The sequence below is a fragment of the Hylobates moloch genome, unplaced genomic scaffold (genome assembly GCF_009828535.3).
Source record: "Hylobates moloch isolate HMO894 unplaced genomic scaffold, HMol_V3 SCAFFOLD_3, whole genome shotgun sequence".
Taxonomy (NCBI): Eukaryota; Metazoa; Chordata; class Mammalia; order Primates; family Hylobatidae; genus Hylobates; species Hylobates moloch.
Genome location: NW_026652278.1, coordinates 63131134 through 63155382, shown reverse-complemented (window position 1 = coordinate 63155382; position 24249 = coordinate 63131134). Strand labels below are relative to the sequence as shown.

At 39.7% G+C, this 24249-nt stretch overlaps 1 protein-coding gene across 6 annotated transcripts in view; it reads left to right on the top strand.

Annotated features, from left to right (window-relative positions):
* HERC4 (HECT and RLD domain containing E3 ubiquitin protein ligase 4) overlaps positions 1-24249 on the top strand; it is a 159303-nt gene that overhangs the window by 116697 nt on the left and 18357 nt on the right. For all 6 annotated transcript variants that reach the window (XM_058436290.1, XM_032138389.2, XM_032138404.2 and 3 more), the window contains 3 exons: positions 1381-1548; positions 1773-1916; positions 24001-24167. In XM_058436290.1, coding sequence (XP_058292273.1) covers positions 1381-1548; positions 1773-1916; positions 24001-24167 — 479 coding nt within the window. The remainder of the gene's footprint in view (positions 1-1380; positions 1549-1772; positions 1917-24000; positions 24168-24249) is intronic.

The window sequence follows — 24249 nt, the reverse complement described above, 5'->3', positions numbered from 1 at the left end:
GCTTAGTAAGAGATGGAAGTCACTAGAGGTGAGAGATGTTAAAAGTAGGAAGCATTTGATTTCTTTGTTAGGAAGAAGATGTGAAATTTCCTTGAAGAAAGTTTTAATAATAAGGTATTAAACATTTTCCTGGGGTTGGTCACCATTATCTCCTATTCCTCTTTCCTTTCCCATCCATTTTATGTTGAGCGTTCTTTCATTTATGGAGAGGATTTTTAAAACTACTTCATATTATGACTTTAAAGGGTTACAGTAAGTTTGCTTTATCATTTGATCCTGTAAATAAAAAAGATTTTGAGCTGCTTCCTCTGGTATAGAATATCTGACTATACCAACTAAGGATTAAGGAAAGGATGAAAAGAAAGCTTGAATATTTAATAGTCTAAAAATATTTTAAAAAATTAAAAACCTTCAAATCTTGGTAACCGTTTTTATTCTGTTCAAATAAATGCATTTGGTATTCTAAATATTTTTGTAGTGTTCTATACTAACAGCTAGTAAACCAGTTTTTTGGAGGTCTTTGTTAAAACGTTAAGTTAATAACTTGGTGATTTTACCATGGGATATTCCATTTTAGAACAAGAACTGAGGGAGAACCGTAATAAAAGAACAAAAGTTTTAAATGGTAAAAGTCAAATCCTTGGTTCGTGAGCACATACCATGATCACTCAGTTAAGTGAATTTGTGTAATACTTCCTTAGCCAGATCGTTCCTTATTGTTTGTTTTTTATTTTCGAGACGGAGTTTTGCTCTTGTTGCCCAGGCTGTAGTCCAGTGGTACAGCCTCAGCTCACTGGAACCTCTGCCTCCTGGGTTCAAGTGATTCTCCTGCCTCAGCCTCCTGAGTAGCTGGGATTACAGGCACCTGCCACCATGCCCTGCTAATTGTGCATTTTTAGTAGAGACAGGGTTTCACCATGTTGTCCAGGCTGGTCTCGAACTCCTGACCTCAAGTAATCTGCCCTCATTGGCCTCCCAAAGTGCTGGGATTACAGGCGTGAGCCACTGTGCCCAGCCTGTTCCTTAATACTCTTTAAAGGTTTGTTTTTTTCTCCTCACTCTTTACCCTCCCCTCCAGTGAATGTTTTTTAGAAAAACCAATGCTCAGATTTATCAGTATTACTATCGTTCTGTACTGGCTTACTTTAATGGTGTTATGAGTTATACATTATACATTAATATAAAAACATTCAAAAGGGTACTCTTTATGCTTAGTTTATTAAGTTTTATGCTGTACTGGATACTGTGTTAGGTGCTATGTTAATTCAGTAGCATAGGAATTATAGAATACCTGTAACTAATAGGTAGAGGTTAGCTTGTTTCAGTCACAGTAGCTTTATTGTAGCATTGCTGTTAAAATGTTTATTTTTTGTTTTCCAGATGGCTATTGATCAGGCCCACAGGCAGAATGTCTCCTCTCTTTTTCTCCCAGTGATTGAATCTGTGAATCCCTGCTTAATTCTAGTGGTGCGTAGAGAAAATATTGTAGGAGATGCAATGGAAGTCCTTAGGAAAACAAAGAACATAGATTACAAGAAGCCACTCAAGGTAATTTGACATTTTCTGTGGTATAATTGGGACTTGTATTCAGAAGCTATGTTTAAAATTTTCCTGTTTGTTTTTAGTGAATCTTCAAAACTTAATAAATAAAATTATATATATTTTAAACTATTAATTATAGAGTATTAGTAATAAATAACATGTTCTATGGTCTCCAGAATGTACTTTCATTTCTTTACAGTCTATTTGATGTTTGTATTGTGCTATTTTAGGTTATATTTGTTGGAGAAGATGCTGTGGATGCAGGAGGGGTGCGCAAAGAATTTTTCTTGCTCATCATGAGGGAATTATTGGATCCTAAATATGGCATGTTTAGGTATTATGAAGATTCCAGGCTCATTTGGTTTTCTGATAAGGTAAAATGTCCAACCATCTAAATTACTTCTGTGTATATGCCCATGTATTTACACCTGTATGTATCAAGTTAATTCAGTAAATAAGAAATTACTACTGGATCCCTAACATATAAGATCTGCTTTATTACAATTTGAAAAATTATAAACTTTGGACTTGGAGTTGTCAAAATACATTTGATGCTTACCACACATTTTAAATTAACGTAATAAATTAAGAGATGGTTAGCCAGAAAATAATGTTGACTATTCCTTCTGCTGATTTCAATTTGAGGATTGAATAATAATCACCAGATTAACTTTTCTTCTGGGAAAAATTAATTTATCATTAGGGATCATTGATTTATCTACCTTGTCATTTAGAGCAGGTCAGCAGACTATAGCCCATTAATCTCAAAGAAAAAAAAGTCACACCTACTCTTTTACGTATTGTCCAAGGCTGCTTTCACGCTATAATAGCAGAGGCAGAGTTTAATTACAACAGTGACCCTATGTCCAGGAAACCCCAAAATATTTGCCATCTGGTTCTTTATAGAAAGTTTGCTGACCCAATTTAGTGATCATAAGTGAAAAGGATGGATCAGTTTAGTAGAACTCCTGACTTGAAAGAAATTTAAATAGAATAACTATTGGTTGTAAAAACCTCAATGTAATATTGCTGTCTTGTGTAATGTTAGCAGCTTAGTGCCTAGACTCTAATTCATCAGGGGTTGCAAAATGGTGTGCTACTCTAATATTTCTTGTTCATTTATTAGCTTGGATACTTCTGTATAGAGAAATTTCCTCACATTTTCTGATTCCTTAGTAGTGTAATTCATAGGAAAGGATTCTATTTAGTTACCAATTTTTCAAAAGAATGAGTTGGTTCATTAGCGTAGTCCACTGGTAATAATTCATTTTTTGTGTTTTGCTTTCAAGTATCATTATGTATTCATAGGTTTAAACATACTTGATGTTTTTCAATCCACTGCAGTTATTGTCTTTATTGATGCTCATATTGTCCCATCTTTGTTCAAGGAGAGCTCTTAAGGTTGGTGCCCAACTCCTTTTGAAAGAGCCTATATACTTTTTGGTACCTTCCTTGCTAGCTTGTATACTTACTATGACAGAATGTTCCAGACTTATCTTACACATTTTTACTGCCTAACAATACCAACATTACCACCAATATTATGATTACTAAAATTTTTAAAATTGTTTCTCAGTTCTTTTTGTCCAAAGGGTATACCCTAATATAGATAGACAGCCAGATAATATAGTTTTGATATCACTTAAAATTGTTATACTCTATTGTTATACCACCAAGTGAATACTCATTTAAGCTAACTTGTTTTTAGGGATTGCTTGTTCAAATTCAATTTAGTTTTACAATGATATAAAATATCTACATACTTCCAAAGTCAAATCCACAAAATAAGATGTGTTACAAGAAGTCAAGCTCCACCTTGTTTTCCCCCTCTTCCTATGGGTGATCTTTTGAAAATATGGGCTATCCTCCTTTAAATATATATATATGTATGTATATATATATGTAGATAGCAGTATATTACATACCAAAGTAGTTTTCCTGGTTTTGACCATGGCTATGTAAGCTGTTACCACTGGAGAAAACTGAGTGAAGGGTACATGGGAGTTCTTTATATTATTTGTGCAATTTAGGAGTCTGTTTTTTTTTTTTTTTTGAGACTGAGTCTCGCTCTGACGCCCAGGGTGGAGTACAGTGGCACAATCTTGGTTCACTGCAAGCTCTGCCTCCCAGATTCACGCCATTCTCCTGCCTCAGCCTCCCGAGTAGCTGGGACTACAGGCACCTGCCACCATGCCTGGCTAATTTTTAAAATATTTTTAGTAGAGACGGGGTTTCACCGTGTTAGCCAGGATGGTCTCAATCTCCTGACCTTGTGATCCACCCGCCTCCGCCTCCCAGAGTGCTGGGATTACAAGCGTGAGCCACCACGCCTGACCTCCAATTTATGAGTCTTTAAGATATTTTAAAATAAGTATTTTTTGACCGGGCTCACACCTCTAATCCCAGCTCTTTGGGAGGCCAAGGTGGAGGTCAGGAGTTCAAGACCAGTCTAGCCAACATGATGAAACCCTGTCTCTACTAAAAATACAAAAATTAGCTGGGCGTGGTGGTGCACGCCTGTAATCCCAGCTACTCGGAAAGCTGAGGCAGGAGAATCACTTGAACCCAATAGGCAGAGGTTGCAGTGAGCCAAGGTCGCGCCACTGCACTCCAGCCTGGTGACAAAACGAGACTGTCTTTAGTCAACGTTTAGCTGTTTGGATAGAGGTAAGGATAGGACCAACAGTTGATTTTAATCACGTTTTGGTTTTAGCAAGTGAATGTAACACAGAAGGGAGTAAAAGGCAAGGGAGTTATTATAGTGAGGGATTATGGAATTACAGCTTTGTGTGGGCTTGGTTTGGACAAATAAATAAAGGAATTGTATTGAGGGGCTGAGATAAGAAGTCAGAGGTAATGGTTAGTTATGGAATGCTTGAAATTGAGATTTGGAGGGTTGTAGTTGAATGTAAGATATAACCATGGGTATGGGCATTGAGGTGTGGTGGAGAACAAGACTGTTGGAAACAGACAGGTCCAGAAACTGAGAGGCTAGTGTGTTATACGCATTTTTTTTGTCTGGATATTGAAGTTGCCAAAAACAATGGCAGAAATAGTGGTAGAGAAAGAAAGCATAAGATAGTGCCAAAGTTTGTGAATAAAGGAATTGTGGAAGGTTTTTTATACAACTGCCCAAGGAACAGTTGCAGGGAATACAGTCACTTGGCCTGTGTTTCAGAGGAGTTGGAAATTTTAGGATGGCAAATGGAAGGAAGTCTAGAAACACGGAAGAGCAAGGAGACCTACCTTAGCTCTAGATGCAATCATATGAAGGATTGAAAAGTGACACCATTTGTGAGAGCTGCAGAGGAAATGGTGTCCTCAGGAGACAGTCTTGTTTCCTTAGACAAGAAGGGGAAAAAATTTGGAGTTTAGGATATAAGCAGTTTTCCAAATGGTAGATTGTGAGTTCCAGAACAAACAGTGAAAGGGTTTGGTGGAGCAAGGACAGTCATAAAATTGTGTCAGACTTGAGGGCATCTCACAATGCCATATGGATGTGGGTTTGGGGATAACCTATGAGTTTCGAGGCTTTGTATTTGTTCTGTAAACAGGCATATAAGACATGATGGAGTTACTCCTAATGGCCTCTGAGGTAAGTGGACAATCTGCTCAAATCCTAGCCTCCTTCCTGGCACTGGTCTCTTTATAAATAGGGAAGTTTGTAGTGGTGTAGCAGGTAGAATTTGAGAGGGCATATGAGGTTGGGGGCTGTCCTGTTAGAAACACAGAGTTCTGTCTGCCTTTAGTCAGTTTTGCAAAGAGATAATGTTTTGAGACCAAGGGAGGGGCAGTTGTAATAAACTTTATCATGAATCTCCTTGGGACCTTTCAAGTTCTAACTCAGCTTGGCTGGTGAGAGCCCCTTAGAGCCGGCTCTACTCTTTGGTGTACTTCTGACATATCCCCATTATTCTTCAAGCATTTCCTTACATTTGGTATGGTAAGCATTCCGGTTTTATCTTGTGTTTTCTCCACCCCAGCCGTGGCATTAGCCATTTTTCATAAGAGCCCTGACTTTAAGTGGAAAATGGTATTTAGAAATCAAGCTCTGGGTGCTAAGTGTAGTACTTCTTGCTTCATGGGAGTCAGTAGTTCTACTGGGTTCTTTCAGCTGATAGAAATAGGATCTGTATGTGTGTATACACACATGCATCCATAGACTTATCTATATTTAGAGCTGTATATATGTTGAAGACCATGAAATCAAACAAACTGACACTTCTAATTCTATGCAAACACCAAAGAATTTACTCTAGCCTTCTTCCTTTCCATATTATGTATATAACTTTCACCATCAATGAGAAACCTTACTGCCATAATCTTTAGGATATTTACTTAAATCTCCCCTGTAGGGCTGGGTATGGTAGCTCACGCCTGTAATCCCAGCACTTTGGGAGGCTGAGGTGGTTGGATCACCTGAGGTCAGGAGTTCAAGACCAGCCTGGCCAACATGGTGAAGCCCTGTCTCTACTAAAAATACAAAAATTAGCTGGGCGTGGTGGAGCGCGCCTGTAGTCCCAGCTACTTGGGAGGCTGAGGCAGGAGAATCACTTGAACCTGGGTGGCGGAGGTTGCAGTGAGCTGAGATTGTGCCACTGCACTCCAGCCTGGGGACTCAGCAAGACCGTGTCTCAAAAAAAAAAAAAAAAAAAATCTCCCCTATATGTATCTGTGGAGTCTTCAGGCTGCACAGGTCAAAAGCTCAACCTCAGACATAATCATACTGGACCACCCTCTCAGAAAAGGTATAATAGTAGGATGTTACCTGTGGATTTTTCCCAAATTCCCTTTATGATGTTAAGGAAATTCCCTTCTGTCCCTAGTTTGTTCAGCATTTTTATCATAAAAGAATATTGGAGATACTCTTTTGTGTAATGGTTTTCCTTTTTTTTTTTTTTTATTTTTGTTTTTTGTTTTTTTGATGGAGTCTTGCTCTGTCCTCCAGGCTGGAGTGCAGTGGCACAATCTCAGCTTACTGCAAACTCCACCTTCCAGGTGCAAGCGATTCTCTTGCCTCAGCCTCCCAAGTAGCTGAGATTACAGGTGCACGCCACCATACCTGGCTAGTTTTTTATATTGTTGGTAGAGATGAGGTTTCACCATGTTGGCCAGGCTGGTCTCAAACTCCTGACCTCAAGTGATCCACCTGCCTCAGCCACTGAAAGTGCTGGCGTGAGCCACCATGCCCAGCTATGTAATGCTTTTTCTACATCAGTAGAGATTATCATGTGGTTTGTTTCATTCTGTTAATATGGTACATTAAGCTGGTTGATTTTCTTATGTTGAATCACCCTTGCATTCCTGGGGTAAATACCCACTGGGGTAATAGTGTATAATCCTTTTAATAGGCTACTTGATTGAGGTTGCTATTATTTTGTTGACAATTTTCACATCTATAGTCATAAGGGATGTTGGTTTGTAGGGTTGGATTTTTGTTTGGTTACTGTTTTTTTTGTTTTGGGGTGTGTGTGCAAGGGCCTTTTCTGGTATTTTGATAGTAATGACCTCATAGAATGATTTAGGAAATATTCCCTCTGCTGTGATCTTTTGGAAGAGTTTGAGAATTGGTGTTAATTCTCCTTTAAATGTTTGGTAGAATCTGATCCTTGGCTTTTTTTTGTTGGAAGATTTTTATTATTTTTATTTTTTATTTTTTTTGTGACAGTCTCACTTTGTCACCCCAGTTGGAGTGCAGTGGCACGATCTCAGCTCACTGCAACCTCTGCCTCCTGGGTTCAAGCGATTCTCCTGCCTTAGCCTCCCAAGTAGCTGGGACTACAGGTGCTCACCATGCCCGGCTTAGTTAGTTTTTGTACTTTTTGTATTTTTATTTTATTTTATTTTTTAGTAGAAACAGGGTTTCACTGTGTTAGCCAGGATGGTCTCGATCTCCTGACCTTGTGATCTGCCCTCCTCGGCCTCCCAAAGTGCTGGGATTACAGGAGTGAGCCACTGCGCCCGGCCTGGAAGATTTTTTAATTATAGATTTAATCTCTTTAATTTTTATGGGTTTATTCAGATTTTCTAGTTTTTTTGTAGTGTTAGCTGAGTTCAGTTGGCCCTTTGTATCTGTGGGTTTCACATCTATGGATTCAACTAACCACAGATAAAAATAATCGGAAAAAAAATTGCATCTGTACTGAACATGTAACAGACTTTTTGTCATTATTCCTTAAACAATACAGGATAACAACTATTCACATAACATTTACATTGTTATTTGGTATTATAAGTATTTTAGAGATTATTTTAAATATACAGGATGATGTGCATACATTATATGCAAATACTCTACACCATTTTATATCAGGGACTTGAGTATCCTTCAATGTTGGTATTTGCTGCAGGTCCTGGAACCAGTCCTCCATGAATACCAAAAGAGAACTGTAGTTTGTAGGTTTCTAGGAATTTGTCCATTTCCTCCAGGTTATCTATTTTGTTGGTATACAATTGCTCATAATGTTTTCTTATAATCTTATTTCTGTAAAATAATAATGGCCCCACTTTCATTCCTGATTTGTCATTTGAATCTTCTTTTTTCCTTGGTCAGTCTAGCTAAAGGCTTGTCACTTTGTTAACCTTTTTTTTTTTAATTATTATTATTATACTTTAGGTTTTAGGGTACATGTGCACAATGTGCAGGTTTGTTACATATGTATTCATGTGCCATGTTGGTTTGCTGCACCCATTAGCTCGTCATTTAGCATTAGGTATATCTCCTAATGCTGTCCCTCCCCCCTCCCCCTACCCCACAACAGTCCCCGGAGTGTGATGTTCCTCTTCCTGTGTCCATGAGTTCTCATTGTTCAATTCCCACCTATGAGTGAGAACATGCAGTGTTTGGTTTTTTGTCCTTGCGATAGTTTACTGAGAATGATGGTTTCCAGTTTCATCCATGTCCCTACAAAGGACATGAACCCATCATTTTTTATGGCTGCATAGTATTCCATGGTGTATATGTGCCACATTTTCTTAATCCAGTCTATCGTTGTTGGACATTTGGGTTGGTTCCAAGTCTTTCCTATTCTGAATAGTGCCACAATAAACATACGTGTGCATGTGTCTTTATAGCAGCATGATTTATAGTTGTTTGGGTATATATCCAGTAATGGGATGGCTGGGTCAAATGGTATTTCTAGTTCGAGATCCCTGAGGAATCGCCACACTGACTTCCACAATGGTTGAACTAGTATACAGTCCCACCAACAGTGTAAAAGTGTTCCTATTTCTCCACATCCTCTCCAGCACCTGTTGTTTCCTGACTTTTTAATGATGGCCATTCTAACTGGTGTGAGGTGGTATCTCATTGTGGTTTTGATTTGCATTTCTCTGATGGCCAGTGATGATGAGCATTTTTGCATGTGTTTTTTGGCTGCATAAATGTCTTCTTTTGAGAAGTGCCTGTTCATGTCGTTCGCCCACTTTTTGATGGGGTTGTTTGTTTTTTTCTTGTAAATTTGTTTGAGTTCATTGTAGATTCTGGATATTAGCCCTTTGTCAGATTAGTAGGTTGCGAAAATTTTCTCCCATTTTGTAGGTTGCCTGTTCACTCTGATGGTAGTTTCTTTTGCTGTGCAGAAGCTCTTTAGTTTAATTAGATCCCATTTGTCAATTTTGGCTTTTGTTGCCATTGGTTTTGGTGTTTTAGACATGAAGTCCTTGCCCATGCCTGTGTCCTGAATGGTATTACCTAGGTTTTCTTCTAGGGTTTTTATGGTTTTAGGTCTAACATGTAAGTCTTTAATCCATCTTGAGTTAATTTTTGTATCAGGTGTAAGGAAGGGATCCAGTTTCAGCTTTCTACATATGGCTAGCCAGTTTTCCCAGCACCATTTATTAAATAGGGAATCCTTTCCCCATTTCTTGTTTTTGTCAGGTTTGTCAAAGATCAGATAGTTGTAGATATGCGGCATTATTTCTGAGGGCTCTGTTCTGTTCCATTGATCTATGTCTCTGTTGTGGTACCAGTACCATGCTGTTTTGGTTACTGTAGCCTTGTAGTATAGTTTGAAGTCAGGTAGTGTGATGCCTCCAGCTTTGTTCTTTTGGCTTAGGATTGACTTGGCGATGTGGGCTCTTTTTTGGTTCCATATGAACTTTAAAGTAGTTTTTTCCAATTCTGTGAAGAAAGTCATTGGTAGCTTGATGGGGCTGGCATTGAATCCATAAATTACCTTGGGCAGTATGGCCATTTTCATGATATTGATTCTTCCAACCCGTGAGCATGGAATGTTTTTCCATTTGTTTGTATCCTCTTTTATTTCATTGAGCAGTGGTTTATAGTTCTCCTTGAAGAGGTCCTTCACATCCCTTGTAAGTTGGATTCCTAGGTATTTTATTCTCTTTGAAGCAATTGTGAATGGGAGTTCACTCATGATTTGGCTCTCTGTTTGTCTGTGATTGGCTTACAAGAATGCTTGTGATTATTGTACATTGATTTTGTATCCTGAGACTTTGCTGAAGTTGCTAATCAGCTTAGGGAGATTTGGGGCTGAGACAATGGGATTTTCTAGATATACAATCATGTCATCTGCAAACAGGGACAATTTGACTTCCTCTTTTCCTAATTGAATACCCTTTATTTCCTTCTCCTGCCTGATTGCCCTGGCCAGAACTTCCAGCACTATGTTGAATAGGAATGGTGAGAGAGGGCATCCCTGTCTTGTGCCAGATTTCAAAGGGAATGCTTCCAGTTTTTGCCCATTCAGTATGATATTGGCTGTGGGTTTGTCATAGATAGCTCTTATTATTTTGAGATACATCCCATCAATAGCTAATTTATTGAGAGTTTTTAGCATGAAGGGTTGTTGAATTTTGTCAAAGGCCTTTTCTGCATCTATTGAGATAATCATGTGGTTTTTGTCTTTGGTTCTGTTTATATGCTGGATTACATTTATTGATTTGTGTATGTTGAACCACCCTTGCATCCCAGGGATGGAGCCCACTTGATCATGGTGGATAAGCTTTTTGATGTGCTGCTGGATTTGGTTTGCCAGTATTTTATTGAGGATTTTTGCATCAATGTTCATCAAGGATATTGGTCTGAAATTCTCTTTTTTGGTTGTGTCTTTGCCAGACTTTGGTATCAGGACGATGCTGGCCTCATAAAATGTGTTAGGGAGGATTCCCTCTTTTTCTATCGATTGGAATAGTTTCCGAAGGAATGGTACCAGTTCCTCCTTGTACCTCTGGTAGAATTCGGCTGTGAATCCATCAGGTCCTGGACTCTTTTTGGTTGATAAGCTATTGATTATTGCCACAATTTCAGAGCCTGTTATTGGTCTATTCAGAGATTCAACTTCTTCCTGGTTTAGTCTTGGGAGGGTGTATTTGTCGAGGAATTTATCCATTTCTTCTAGATTTTCTAGTTTATTTGCATAGAGGTGTTTGTAGTATTCTCTGATGGTAGATTGTATTTCTGTGGGATCGGTGGTGATATCCCCTTTTTTGTTTTTTATTGCATCTATTTGATTCTTCTCTCTTTTCTTCTTTATTAGTCTTGCTAGCGGTCTATCAATTTTGTTGATCTTTTCAAAAACCAGCTCCTGGATTCATTAATTTTTTGAAGGGTTTTTTGTGTCTCTATTTCCTTCAGTTCTGCTCTGATTTTAGTTATTTCTAGCCTTCTGCTAGCTTTTGAATGTGTTTGCTCTTGCTTTTCTAGTTCTTTTAATTGTGATGTTAGGGTGTCAATTTTGGATCTTTCCTGCTTTCTCTTGTGGGCATTTAGTGCTATAAATTTCCCTCTACACACTGCTTTGAATGTGTCCCAGAGATTCTGGTATGTTGTGTCTTTGTTCTCGCTGCTTTCAAAGAACATCTTTATTTCTGCCTTCATTTCATTATGTACCCAGTAGTCATTCAGGAGCAGGTTGTTCAGTTTCCATGTAGTTGAGTGGTTTTGAGTGAGTTTCTTAATCCTGAGTTCTATTTTGATTGCACTGTGGTCTGAGAGACAGTTTGTTATAATTTCTGTTCTTTTACATTTGCTGAGGAGAGCTTTACTTCCAACTATGTGGTCAGTTTTGGAATAGATGTGGTGTGGTGCTGAAAAAAATGTATATTCTGTTGACTTGGGGTGGAGAGTTCTGTAGATGTCTATTAGGTCCACTTTGTGCAGAGCTGAGTTCAATTCCTGGATATCCTTGTTAACTTTCTGTCTCGTTGATCTGTCTAATGTTGACAGTGGGGTGTTAAAATCTCCCATTATTATTGTGTGGGAGTTTAAGTCCCTTTGTAGGTCACTCAGGACTTACTTTATGAATCTGGGTGCTCCTGTGTTGAGTGCATATATATTTAGGATAGTTAGCTCTTGTTGAATTGATCCCTTTACCATTATGTAATGGCCTTCTTTGTCTCTTTTGATCTTTGTTGGTTTAAAGTCTATTTTATCAGAGACTAGGATTGCAACCGCTGCCTTTTTTTGTTTTCCATTTGCTTGATAGATCTTCCTCCCTCCCTTTATTTTCAGTCTGTATGTGTCTCTGCACGTGAGATGGGTTTCCTAAATACAGCACACTGATGGGTCTTGACTCCTTATCCAGTTTGCCAGTCTGTGTCTTTTAATTGGAGCATTTAGCCCATTTACATTTAAAGGTAATATTGTTATATGTGAATTTGATCTTGTCATTATGATGTTACTTGGTTATTTTGCTCGTTAGTTGATGCAGTTTCTTCCTAGCCTCGATGGTCTTTACAATTTGGCATGTTTTTGCAGTGGCTGGTACCGGTTGTTCCTTTCCATGTTTAGTGCTTCCTTCAGGAGCTCTTTTAGGGCAGGCCTGGTGGTGACAAAATCACTCAGCATTTGCTTGTCTGTAAAGTATTTTATTTCTCCTTCACTTATGATGCTTAGTTTGGCTGGATAGGAAATTCTGCCTTGAAAATTCTTTTCTTTAAGAATGTTGAATATCGGCCCCCACTCTCTTCTGGCTTGTAGAGTTTCTGCTGAGAGATCAGCTGTTATTCTGATGGGCTTCCCTTTGTAGGTAACCCGACCCTTCTCTCTGGCCGCCCTTAACATTTTTTCCTTCATTTCAACTTTGGTGAATCTGACAATTACGTGTCTTGGGGGTGCCCTTCTCGAGGAGTATCTTTGTGGCATTCTCTGTATTTCCTGAATCTGAATGTTGGCCTGCCTTGCTAGATTGAGGAAGTTCTCCTGGATAATATCTTGCAGAGTGTTTTCCAACTTGGTTCCATTCTCCCCGTCATTTTCAGGTACACCAATCAGACGTAGGTTTGGTCTTTTCACATAGTCCCATATTTCTTGGAGGCTTTGTTCATTTCTTTTTATTCTTTTTTCTCTAAACTTCCCTTCTCTCTTCATTTCATTCATTTCATCTTCCATCACTGATACCCTTTCTTCCAGTTGATCGCATCGGCTACCGAGGCTTCTGCAATCTTTGCATAGTTCTCGAAACTTGGCTCCATCAGCTCCTTTAAGCCCTTCTCTGCATTGGTTTTTCTAGTTATCCACTCGTCTAATTTTTTTTCAAAGTTTTTAACTTCTTTGCTGTTGTTTTGAATTTCCTCCCGTAGCTCGGAGTAGCTTGATCGTCTGAAGCCTTCTTCTCTCAACTCGTCAAAGTCATTCTCCGTCCAGCTTTGTTCCGTTGTTGATGAGGAACTGCGTTCCTTTGGAGGAGGAGAGGTGCTCTGCTTTTTAGAGTTTCCAGTTTTTCTGCTCTGTTTTTTCCCCATCTTTGTGGTTTTATCTACTTTTGGTCTTTGATGATGGTGATGTACAGATGGGTTTTTGGTGTGGATGTCCTTTCTGTTTGTTAGTTTTCCTCCTACCAGACAGGACCCTCAGCTGCAGGTCTGTTGAAGTTTGCTAGAGGTCCACTCCAGACCCTGTTTGGCTGGGTGTCAGCAGCGGTGGCTGCAGAACAGCGGATTTTTGTGAGACCGCAAATTCAGCTGTCTGATAGTTCCTCTGGAAGTTTTGTCTCAGAGGAGTACCTGGCCGAGTGAGGTGTCAGTCTGTCCCTACTTGGGGGTGCCTCCCAGTTAGGCTGCTCGGGGGTCAGGGACCCACTTTAGGAGGCAGTCTGCCCGTTCTCAGATCTCCAGCTGCGTGTTGGGAGAACCACTACTCTCTTCAAAGCTGTCAGACAGGGACATTTAAGTCTGCAGAGGTTCCTGCTGACTTTTTGTTTGTCTGTGCCCTGCCCCCAGAGGTGGAGCCTACAGAGGCAGGCAGGCCTCCTTGAGCTGTGGTGGGCTCCACCCAGTTCGAGCTCCCTGGCTGCTTTGTTTACCTAAGCAAGCCTGGGCAATGGCGGGCGCCCCTCCCCCAGCCTCGCTGCCGCCTTGCAGTTTGATCTCAGACTGCTGTGCTAGCAATCATTGAGACTCCGTGGGCATAGGACCCTCTGAGCCAGGTGCGGGACACAATCTCCTGGTGTGCCGTTTTCCAAGTCCGTTGGAAAAGCGCAGTATTAGGGTGGGACTGACCCGATTTTCCAGGTGCCGTCTGTTACCCCTTTCTTTGACCTGGAAAGGGAACTGCCTGACCCCTTGCACTTCCCGAGTGAGGCAATGCCTCGCCCTGCTTCGGCTCGTGCACAGTGCACTGCACAGATTGTCCTGCACCCACTGTTTGGCACTCCCTAGTGAGATGAACCCGGTACCTCAAATGGAAATGCAGAAATCACCCGTCTTCTGTGTCGCTCACACTGGGAGCTGTAGACCGGAGCTGTTCCTATTCGGCCATCTTGGCTCTACCCCGTTAACCTTTTAAAAGAACCAACTTTTGGCTTTGTTACTTCCGTGTATTATTTTTCTTTTTTTTTTTTTTTAAGCAAAAGTAATTCTGCTTCATTGATGTAGGAGTTAGTATAATCATTGAAATACATCCAGAGGGTGCAGCCTTTATAGGAAAAGAGGAAGTCAGCATTAATTTATTTAAAATACTAACAAACAGTTAACTGCAAGTGCAAAGTTAAACAAAAGAACTCCTATATATTGTGCATTAAAGGTGAAGTCAAGAGGAAAAATGATGCAGGGAAACAACAATTTTCTCTTCTTTTTAAAAAAATTTCAATAGGTTTTTGGGAAACAGGTGGTGTTTGGTTGCATGAATAAGTTCTTTAGTGGCAATTTCTGAGATTTTGGTGCACCCATCACCCGAGCAGTATACACTGTACCCAATGTGTAGTCTTTTATCCCTCACCCCCACCCCCACCCTTTCCCACAAGTCCCCGAAGTCCATTATATCATTCTCATGCATTTGCGCCCTCATAGCTTAGCTCCTGCTTATGAGTGAGAACATAGGATGTTTGGTTTCCCATTCCTGAGTTATTTCTCTGAGAATAATGGTCTCCAGGTCCATTGAGGTTGCTGTGAATGCCATTATTGCATTCCATTTTATAGTTGAATAGTATTCCATGGTATGTATATTTTTTTATCCACTTGTTGATTGATGGGCATTTGGGCTGGTTCCATATTTTTGCAATTGTGAATTGTGCCAGTATAAACATACATGTGCAAGTGTCTTTTTTGTATAATAACTCTTTTCCTCTGGGTAGATACCCAGTAGTGGGAATTGCTGGATCAAGTGGTAGATCTGCTTTTAGTTCTTTTTTTTTTTTTTTTTATTCTTTTTGAGATGGAGTCTCGCTCTGTCGTCCAGGCTGGAGTGCAGTGGCGCTATCTTGGCTGGCTGCAAGCTCTGCCTCCCGGGTTCATGCCATTCTCCTGCCTCAGCCTCCCAAGTAGCTGGGACTGCAGGCGCCTGCCACCATGCCTAATTTTTTTTGTTTGTTTATTTTTAGTAGAGACAGGGTTTCACTGTGTTAGCCAGGATGGGCTCGATCTCCTGACCTCGTGATCCACCCACCTCGGCCTCCCAAAGTGCTGGGATTACAGGCGTGAGCCACCGCGCCTGGCCAACTTTTAGTTCTTTTTAAAAATTTTATTTATTTATTTATTTATTTATTTATTTATTTATTTATTTTAAGGGTGCGAGATAGAGTCTTGCTCTGTCACCCAGGCTGGAATGCAGTGGCACAGTCTCAGCTCACTGCAACCTCTGCCTCCCATGTTCAAGCCATTCTTGTGCCTCAGCCTGCCAAGTAGCTGGGACTATAGGCGCACCTCACCACGCCCAGCTAGTTTTTGTATTTTTAGTAAAGACAGTGTTTTGTCATGTTGGCCAGGCTGGTCTTGAACTCCTGACCTCAGGTTATTCACCTACCTCGGCCTCCCAAAGTGCTGGGATTGCAGGTGTGAGCCATCATGCCTGGCCTACTTTTAGTTCTTTAAGGAATCTCCACACTGTTTTCCGTAGTAGTTGTACTAGTTTACCTTCCCACCAACAGTGTAGAAGTGTTCCCTTTTCGCCACATCCACGCCAACATCTATTGTTTTTTTATTTTTTTATTATGGCTATTCTTGTGGGAGTAAGGTGGCATTGCATTGTGGTTTTGATTTGCATTCCCCTGATCATTAGCCATGCTGAGCAGTTTTTCTTTTTTTTTCTTTTTACCATTCGTATATCTCCTTTTGAGAATTGTCTGTTCATGTCCTTAGCCCACTTTTTGATGGGATTGTTATTTTCTTGCTGATTTGTCTGAGTTCCTTGTAGATTCTGGATTGTGTATTATTTTTCTATTCTCTAATACATTTATCACTGCTTTAATATTTAGTTTTCTCCATCTGTTAGCTTTGGGTATAGTTTGTTCTTAGTTCCTTAGGATATAAACTTAGGTTATTGACTTGAGATCGTTCTCTTTTTTTTAGTTTAAGTGTTTACAACTATTAGTTTCCCTCTGAACATTATTTTTGCATCCCATAAGTTGTAGTATGCTGTGTTTTCATTAGTCTCAAGTATTTTCTAATTTCCCTTGTGATTTCTTCTTTGATCTTTTGGTTGTTTAAGAATGTATTGTTTAGACTGGGCATGGTGGCTCATGCCTGTAATCCCAGCACTTTGGAAGTCAAGGCGGGCAGATCACGAGGTCAGGAATTTGAGACCAGCCTGGCCAACATGGTGAAACCCCGTCTCTGCTAAAAATACATTAAAAAAAAAAAAAAAGAGCGTATTGTTTAATTTCCATATGTTTGTGAATTTTCCAGGTTTCCTTTTGTTATTTCTGGTTTCGTTCCATTATGATATGAGAAGATAATTTTTTATGATTTTAGTCTTTAAAATTTATTGAAAGTTTTGTGACCTAACATACGGTCTATCCTAGAAGATGTTCCATGTACACTTAAAAAGAATGTTTATTCTACTTTTTTTTTTTTTTTTGAGACGGAGTCTTGCTGTCACCCAGGCTGGAGTGCAGTGGCGCGATCTCGGCTCACTGCAGGCTCCACCTCCCGGGGTTCACACCATTCTCTTGCCTCAGCCTCCCGAGTAGCTGGGACTACAGGCACCCACCACCTCGCCCGGCTAATTTTTTTGTGTGTTTTTAGTAGAGACGGGGTTTCACCGTGTTAGCCAGGATGGTCTCGATCTCCTGACCTCGTGATCCGCCCGCCTCGGCCTCCCAAAGTGCTGGGATTACAGGCGTGAGCCACCGTGCCCGGCCTATTCTACTTTTATTGGATAGAGTATTCTATATATGTCTGATAGGTCTTGTTGGTTTATAATGTAGTTCAGGTTCTCTATTTCCTTATTGATCTTTGGATTGTTGTATACATTAATGATAGTGGGATATTAAAGCTACCAGTTATTATCTTAGAACTGTCTATACCTCCCTTTGATTCTGTCAGCTTTTGCCTTATATATTTTGGAGCTGTGTTGTTAGGTTCATAACTATTTGTAATTGTTATATCTTCTTGATGAATTGACCCTGTTATCAATATTTGTCTTTGTCTCATATCAATTTTGCATCATATTAGTCTATTTTGTCTTAGTATATATAGTTTCTCTAGCTGTCTTTTGTTACTGTTTACATGGAATAACTATTTTCCACCTATTTCTGTCTTTGGACCTAAAGCAAGGCTTGTATTTTTTTTAAAGACTTGTTTTGTGGCCTAACATATGGTCCATCCATATGCTGCAGAGAACAATGTGTATTCTTCAGCTGCTGGATGAAATGTCCTATAAATATCTATTAAATCCATTTGGTCTGTAGTGCAGATTATTTGGTCTGTAGTGCATATTAAGTCCAATGTTTCTTCATTGATTTTCTATTAGAATGATCTGTCCAATGCTGTAAGTGGAGTGTTGACGTCTCCAGCTATTATTGTATTGGGGTCTCTCTCTCTCTCTCTCTTTAGCGGTAATAATATTTGCCTCATATATCTGGGCACTCCAGTATTGGGTGCATATTTATATTTGTAATTTTGTTTTGTTTTGTTTTGAGACACGAGTCTCGCCATGTCACCCAGGCTGGAGTGCAGTGGCTCAATCTTGACTCACTGCAACCTGTACCTCCCAGGTTCATGCTATTCTCCTGCCTCAGCCTCCCGAGTAGCTGGGACTACAGGTGTGTGCCACCATGCCCAGTTAATTTTTGTATTTTTAGTAGAGATGAGGTTTCACCATGTTGGCCAGGATGGTCTCGATCTCTTGACCTCATGATCCACCCACCTTGGCCTCCCAAAGTGTTGGGATTACAGGTGTGAGCCACTGCGGCCGGCCTATATTTGTAATTGTTATATCTTCTTGCTTAATTGACCCCTTAATCATTATATAATGACCTTCTTTATCTTCTTTTATAGTTTATGTCTTGCATCTGTTTTGTCTAATACCTTGTGTTAGACAAAATAGTTAACATTTGCATGGAATATCTTTTTCCATCTCTTTATTTTGAGTGTCTGTGTCTTGATAAGTGAAGTGTGTTTCTTCTAGGCAGCAGATCATTGGGTCTTGTTTTGTGTGTGTGTGTGTGTGTGTGTCTGTGTGTGTGTCTGTGTGTGTGTTTGTGTTTTATCCATTTACCTAGTCTGTGTCTTTTGATGGGAGAGTTTAGTCCATTTATATTGATTGATAAGGAGTTACTCTTCCATTTTCTTTTTTTTTTCTTTTTTTTGGACACAGGGTCTTGCTCTGTCACCCAGGCTAGAATGCAGTGGTGTGATCACAACTCACTGAAGCCTCTCCCGGATTCCAGTGATCCTCCCACTTCAGCCACCGAGCAGCTAGGACTATAGGCACGTGCCACCATGCCTGGCCAATTTTTCTATTTCGTATAGAGATGGAGTTTCACCATGTTGCCCAGGCTGGTCTCAAATTCCTGGGCTCAAGTGATCTGCCTACCTCCACCTCACTAAGTGCTATGTGAGCCAGCAGTGCCCAGCCATTCCTGCCATTTTTAAATGTGTTCTGGTAGTTTTTTGCCCTTCCTTCCTTCCTTCCTTCCTTCCTTCCTTCCTTCCTTCCTTCCTTCCTTCCTATTCCATTCCTTTTTGTGAAAGTGACTTTTCTCTGGTGGTATGTTTTGAAATTTCTTTTTTTTTTTTATTTTTCGTGTATCTGTTGTATGTTTTTTGGTTTGAGTTTACCATGAGGCCTGCGAATAGCTTATAACCCAATATTGTAAACTGAAGATAACACCAATTACATAAACTAACACGCAGAGAGAAAACTAATAAAAACTTTACGCATCAACTGTGTTCCCCTGGTTTTTAACTTTGTATTGTTTCTGTTTATTTTACTACACTGTCTGTCTTGTAGCTGTAGTTATTATTTTTTATTGGTTCATGTCTTAGTCTTTCTACTCAAGATAGGGGTAGTTTATACACCACAATTACAGTGTCATAATATTCTGTTTTTCTGTGTATTTACTATTACCAGTGAGTTTTGTTTCTTCACATGATATTGCTCATTAAAGTTCTTATCTTTCAGACTGAAGAACTCCATTTAGTTTTTCTTCTTGAACAGGTCTCGTGTTGATAAAATCCCTCAGCTTTTATTTTTCTGGGAAGATCTTTATTTGTCCTTCATGTTTGAAGGATATTTTCACTGGATATACATACTATTCTAGGACAAAAGTTTTTTCCTTCAGCACTTTAAATATGTCATGCCATTCTCCTGGCCTGAAAGGTTTCCATTGAAAAGTCTACTGCTAGATGTACTGAAGCTCCACTGTATGTTGTTTCTTTTCTCTTGCTGCTTTCAGGATCCTTTCTTTATCCTTGACCTTTGGGAGTTTGATTATTAAATATCTTGAAGTCTTATTTGGGCTAAATTTGCTCTGTATTCTGTAACCTTCTTGTACTTGAATATTGATACCTTTCCCTAGGTTTGGGATGTTCATGTTATTATCCCTTTGAACAAACTTTCTGTCCCATTTCTTTCTCTACCTCCTCTTTAAGGCCAATAACTCTTAGATTTGCCCTTTTGAGGCGATTCTCTAGATCTTGTAGGAGTGCTTCATTCTTTCTTGTTTTTTCTTTTGTCTCCTCTGATTGTGTACTTTGAAATAGCCTATCTTCAAGCTCACTAATCGCTTCTTTTTCTTGATCAGTTCCACTGTTGACAGACACTGATGCATTATTCTTCAGCATGTCAGTTGCATTTTTCAACTCTAGAATTTCTGCTTCTTTTTATTTTACTCTTGAATTTATCTGATAGGATTCTGAGTACCTTTTCTGTGTTATCTTGAATTGCTTTTTCCTCAAAACAGCTGTTTTGAATTCTCTGTCTGACTGAAAGGTCATGTATCTCTGTCTCTCCATGATTGGTCACTGGTGCCTTATTTAGTTCGTTTGGTAAGGTCATGTTTTCCCGGGTGGTTGTGATGCTTGTGGATGTTCGTTGGTGTCTGGGCACTGAAGAGTTAGGTATTTATTATAGTCTTTACAGTCTGGTTTTATTTGTATTCATCCTTCTTAGGAGGGCCTTCCGGGTATTTGGAGGGACTTGGGTGTTGTGATCTAAGTTTTTGGTCATTGCAGCCATATCTGCATTAGGGGGCACCCCAAGCCCAATATCACTGTGTCTCTTGCAAACTAAGAGGTACTGCTGGTCTCGGATAAGATTTGGAAGAATCCTCTGGATTATCAGGCAGAGACTCTTGTTCTCTTTCCTCACTTTTTCCCAAACAGAGTCTTTCTGTGCTGAGCTCTCTGGAGCTGGGGGAGGGGTGACACCAGCACCTTTGTGGCCACTGCTGGGACTGCACTGGGTCAGACCTGAAGGCAGCACAACACTGGGTCTCACCTAAGGCTCATGGTAACCACTACCTGGGTACTGCCTTTGTTTGCTTAAGGCCCTAGGGCTCTGCAGTCAGCAGGTGGTGAAGCCAGCCAAGCTTGTGTTCTTCCCTTCAGTGCAGAGAGTTCCCCTCTCAGTCCCAGTTGGGTCCAGAAATGCTGTCTGAGAGCCAGGGCTTGGAGTTAGAAACCTTAAGGAACCTACCTAGTGCTCTATTCTACTGTGGCCCTGCTGGCATCCAAGCCACAAGACAAAATTGTTCCCACTCTACAGGCCCCATCCATAGAATGATTAGGTGGGGACCTGTCAAAGGAGAATCCTCAAATTGTCAGTATATATTGGTTTTTTTTTTTTTTTTTTTTTTTTTTTGAGATGGAGTCTCGCCCTGTCGCCCAGGCTGGAGTGCAGTGATGCAATCTCGGCTCACTGCAAGCTCCGCCTCCCGGGTTCACGCCATTCTCCTGCCTCAGCCTCTCTGAGTAGCTGGGACTACAGGCGCCCGCCACCACGCCCGGCTAATTTTTTTTTTGTATATTTAGTAGAGACGGGGTTTCATCGTGGTCTCGATCTCCTGACCTCGTGATCCGCCCGCCTCGGCCTCCCAAAGTGCTGGGATTACAAGCATGAGCCACCGCGCCCGGCTATATTGGTTTTTTTATCCTTTGGGTTTTCAAGAAAGGTTGTAACCCTGGATGTCTGTGTTTTAGTAATGTTCTGGACCCTGGAAAGGGAAGCTAGGATTCTCCTTGTTCACTGTACAGACCTTCATTTGATCCCTTTGTTTTCAGTGCAGCACCCTAACTATCAGCTGTCTCAGATTCCAGACCCTCTGGTTCAGGCTCTCCAAAAAGACAAAGGACTTTCCACCAAGCATCCTAGTTTCAACCCCACTCTAATACCTCTGCCTTTTAGAGTCTTTATGTTTACCCGCTGAGCTAGCTGGGCTACCTCTGATATTGTGAGTATTGGTACTTCCAGTTCCTGAACCTGTAGCACAAATTAGCTATAACTTACTATTTCAATATTTTCTGCTTTACCAATTCAGCCATTTGTCTACTTTTCATATTTTGAAATGTTATTAACATCTCTTTATTGCTCTTACCTCCCTTATTCTCTTTTTTCCTGTGGACTTATACCATTTTTCCTCCTTCTCTTTTAGAGGGTTTTAGGAGGGAGAAAGATTTAACACATTAATCAGTCTGCTCTATTTAAGAACTTTCTAAACTTAAACAGAATTAAGACACAGCACAGAAAGATTAATTTGACCACTGAAAACTGTTACATTTATGCATAGCAGAAAACATAAAATTGAAAAGCATGTAACAGGCTGGGTTGTATGTAACAAATATGACACAGAGTAATACTCCTAATATAAGAAGAATTCAAATACAAATACTTAAGAAAAACACTACCCCCCAAAAGTTAAGTGGGCAAAGTACCTGGAGAGTTATTTCATGAGCACATACGTATCTCTGATTTTCAGTATCACAAATAGTCAGAAATGTGTACTAAAGCAATTTGTCATTTTAAACTCAAAAGAAAAATGTATTTGTGTGTGCGTAGAGTATATATACAGATGAAAACGTGAAGAGTAGAGCATTTTCCTGGACTGCAAATGGCAGTTTAACCTGGAACAGGAGCTGGCTCAGTATCTCACGCCTGTAATCTCAGCACTTTGGGAGGCCGAGGCGGGTGGATCACCTGAGGTCAGGGGTTGGAGACCAGCCTGACCAACGTGGAGAAACTCTGTCTCTACTAAAAATACAAAATTAGCCGGGCATGGTGGCTCATGCCTGTAATCTCAGCTACTCGGGAGGCCGAGCCAGGATAATCACTTGAACTCGGGAGGCGGAGGTTGCCGTGAGCCAAGATCGCGTCATTGCACTCCAGCCTGGGCAACAAGAGTGAAACTCCATCTCAAAAATAAACAAACAAACAAACAAACTGAAACAGGGGTAGAGGAAAACATATTAGCAATATGCTTGACTGTCTTTTGACTTATGAATTCTTCCTTAGGAAGTAGAATTTCTCCTAGGGAAATATTTCAAACTATGGACCAAAATATGCAAAAAGATGTCCATCTTATTTTTAATACTACTAGCTAGGTAGGATAATTGACATTTATTGAACCTTTAGTGTGTGTTTCAAGAACTGTGCTAAAAGTGTTTAACATATATTATCCTATATAATCCTCACAACAACTATATGAGATAAATACTATATTTACCTTCTTTGAAAACACAGAGGCTAGACCGCTAAACCAGGCCGGAGCCCAGGTCTTATTTAAAACATTTATTCTTTAACCATCATGCTCACAATTTTCTGTAAATACATACTACTTTTATAAAGATGAGGGAAAAAAATAACATTTTCAATGTGTCAGTAGTGTAAGTATGTTTCAGTTATCTAAGCATCCAAGGAGAGTAAAACAGCTAAATTTAGCAACTCATTGTACTTTTATGATACAATATGCAGCCATTAAAAAGTTATGTTTTGGCCAGGCGCGGTGGCTCACGCCTGTAATCCCAGCACTTTGGGAGGCTGAGGTGAACAGATCACCTGAGGTCAGGAGTTTGAGACCAGCCTGACCAATATGGTGAAACCCCGTCTCTACTAAAAATAGAAAAATTAGCCTGGTTGTGGTGGTGTGTGCCTGAGGCGGGAGAATCTCTTGAACCCAGGAGGCATACGTTGCAGTGAGCAGAGATGGCACCACTGCACTCCATCCTGGGTGACAGAGGGAGACTTTGTCTCAAAAAAACAAACAAAAAAAAGTTGTGTTTTAGAAGAACATTTAATGACATAATACTCATGTTGTAATTAGAAAATGAGATAAAATCTTAAATACAGTGTATTAAAAATATTTTTCTGAGCTTATTATAGGTGGAAATACACAAAAAAATTTTAATCATTATTCCTGAGTGATTGGTTTGCAGGTGTTTATTCATTTTCTTTTCTATGTTTTTTCTTTGTTTTCCAAATTTCGAATGTGTATTACTTTTTAAATCAGAAAAAAAGTTATAGTAATTATTTCACCTATTAACTTAATGTCGAATGACGTGAATATGCTTATATGTCTGGGAAAAAACAGTTGTAAAGTCATATGTATAGTACAATTTCAGCTAGATATATTTTTTTTAAGTCTGAGAAAATATGCTACATGGAAATGTACAAAAATACTAACAGTGATGTTATCCCAGGGAGAGTAATGAGGATGAACTTTTATTATTTATTACTTTTTTCTCTATCTTCAAAATTGTATAATATGAGCATATTTATATAATCATAGAAAATTTAATATTTTAACTGGGAGGACATGTCTTTACTTTTTCTTCTATTTTTAGACATTTGAAGACAGTGATTTGTTCCATTTGATTGGTGTTATCTGTGGCTTAGCAATTTATAATTTTACCATTGTGGACCTGCATTTTCCTTTGGCTTTATATAAGAAACTACTGAAAAAGAAGCCATCCTTGGATGATTTGAAAGAACTAATGCCTGATGTTGGGAGGTTAGTTGGAAAAAAAGTCAAAAGGTAGTAGGGTTTGGGAGGTAAGAAGTGGGGAATGTACAGAAAGCTTTCCTTCTATGAA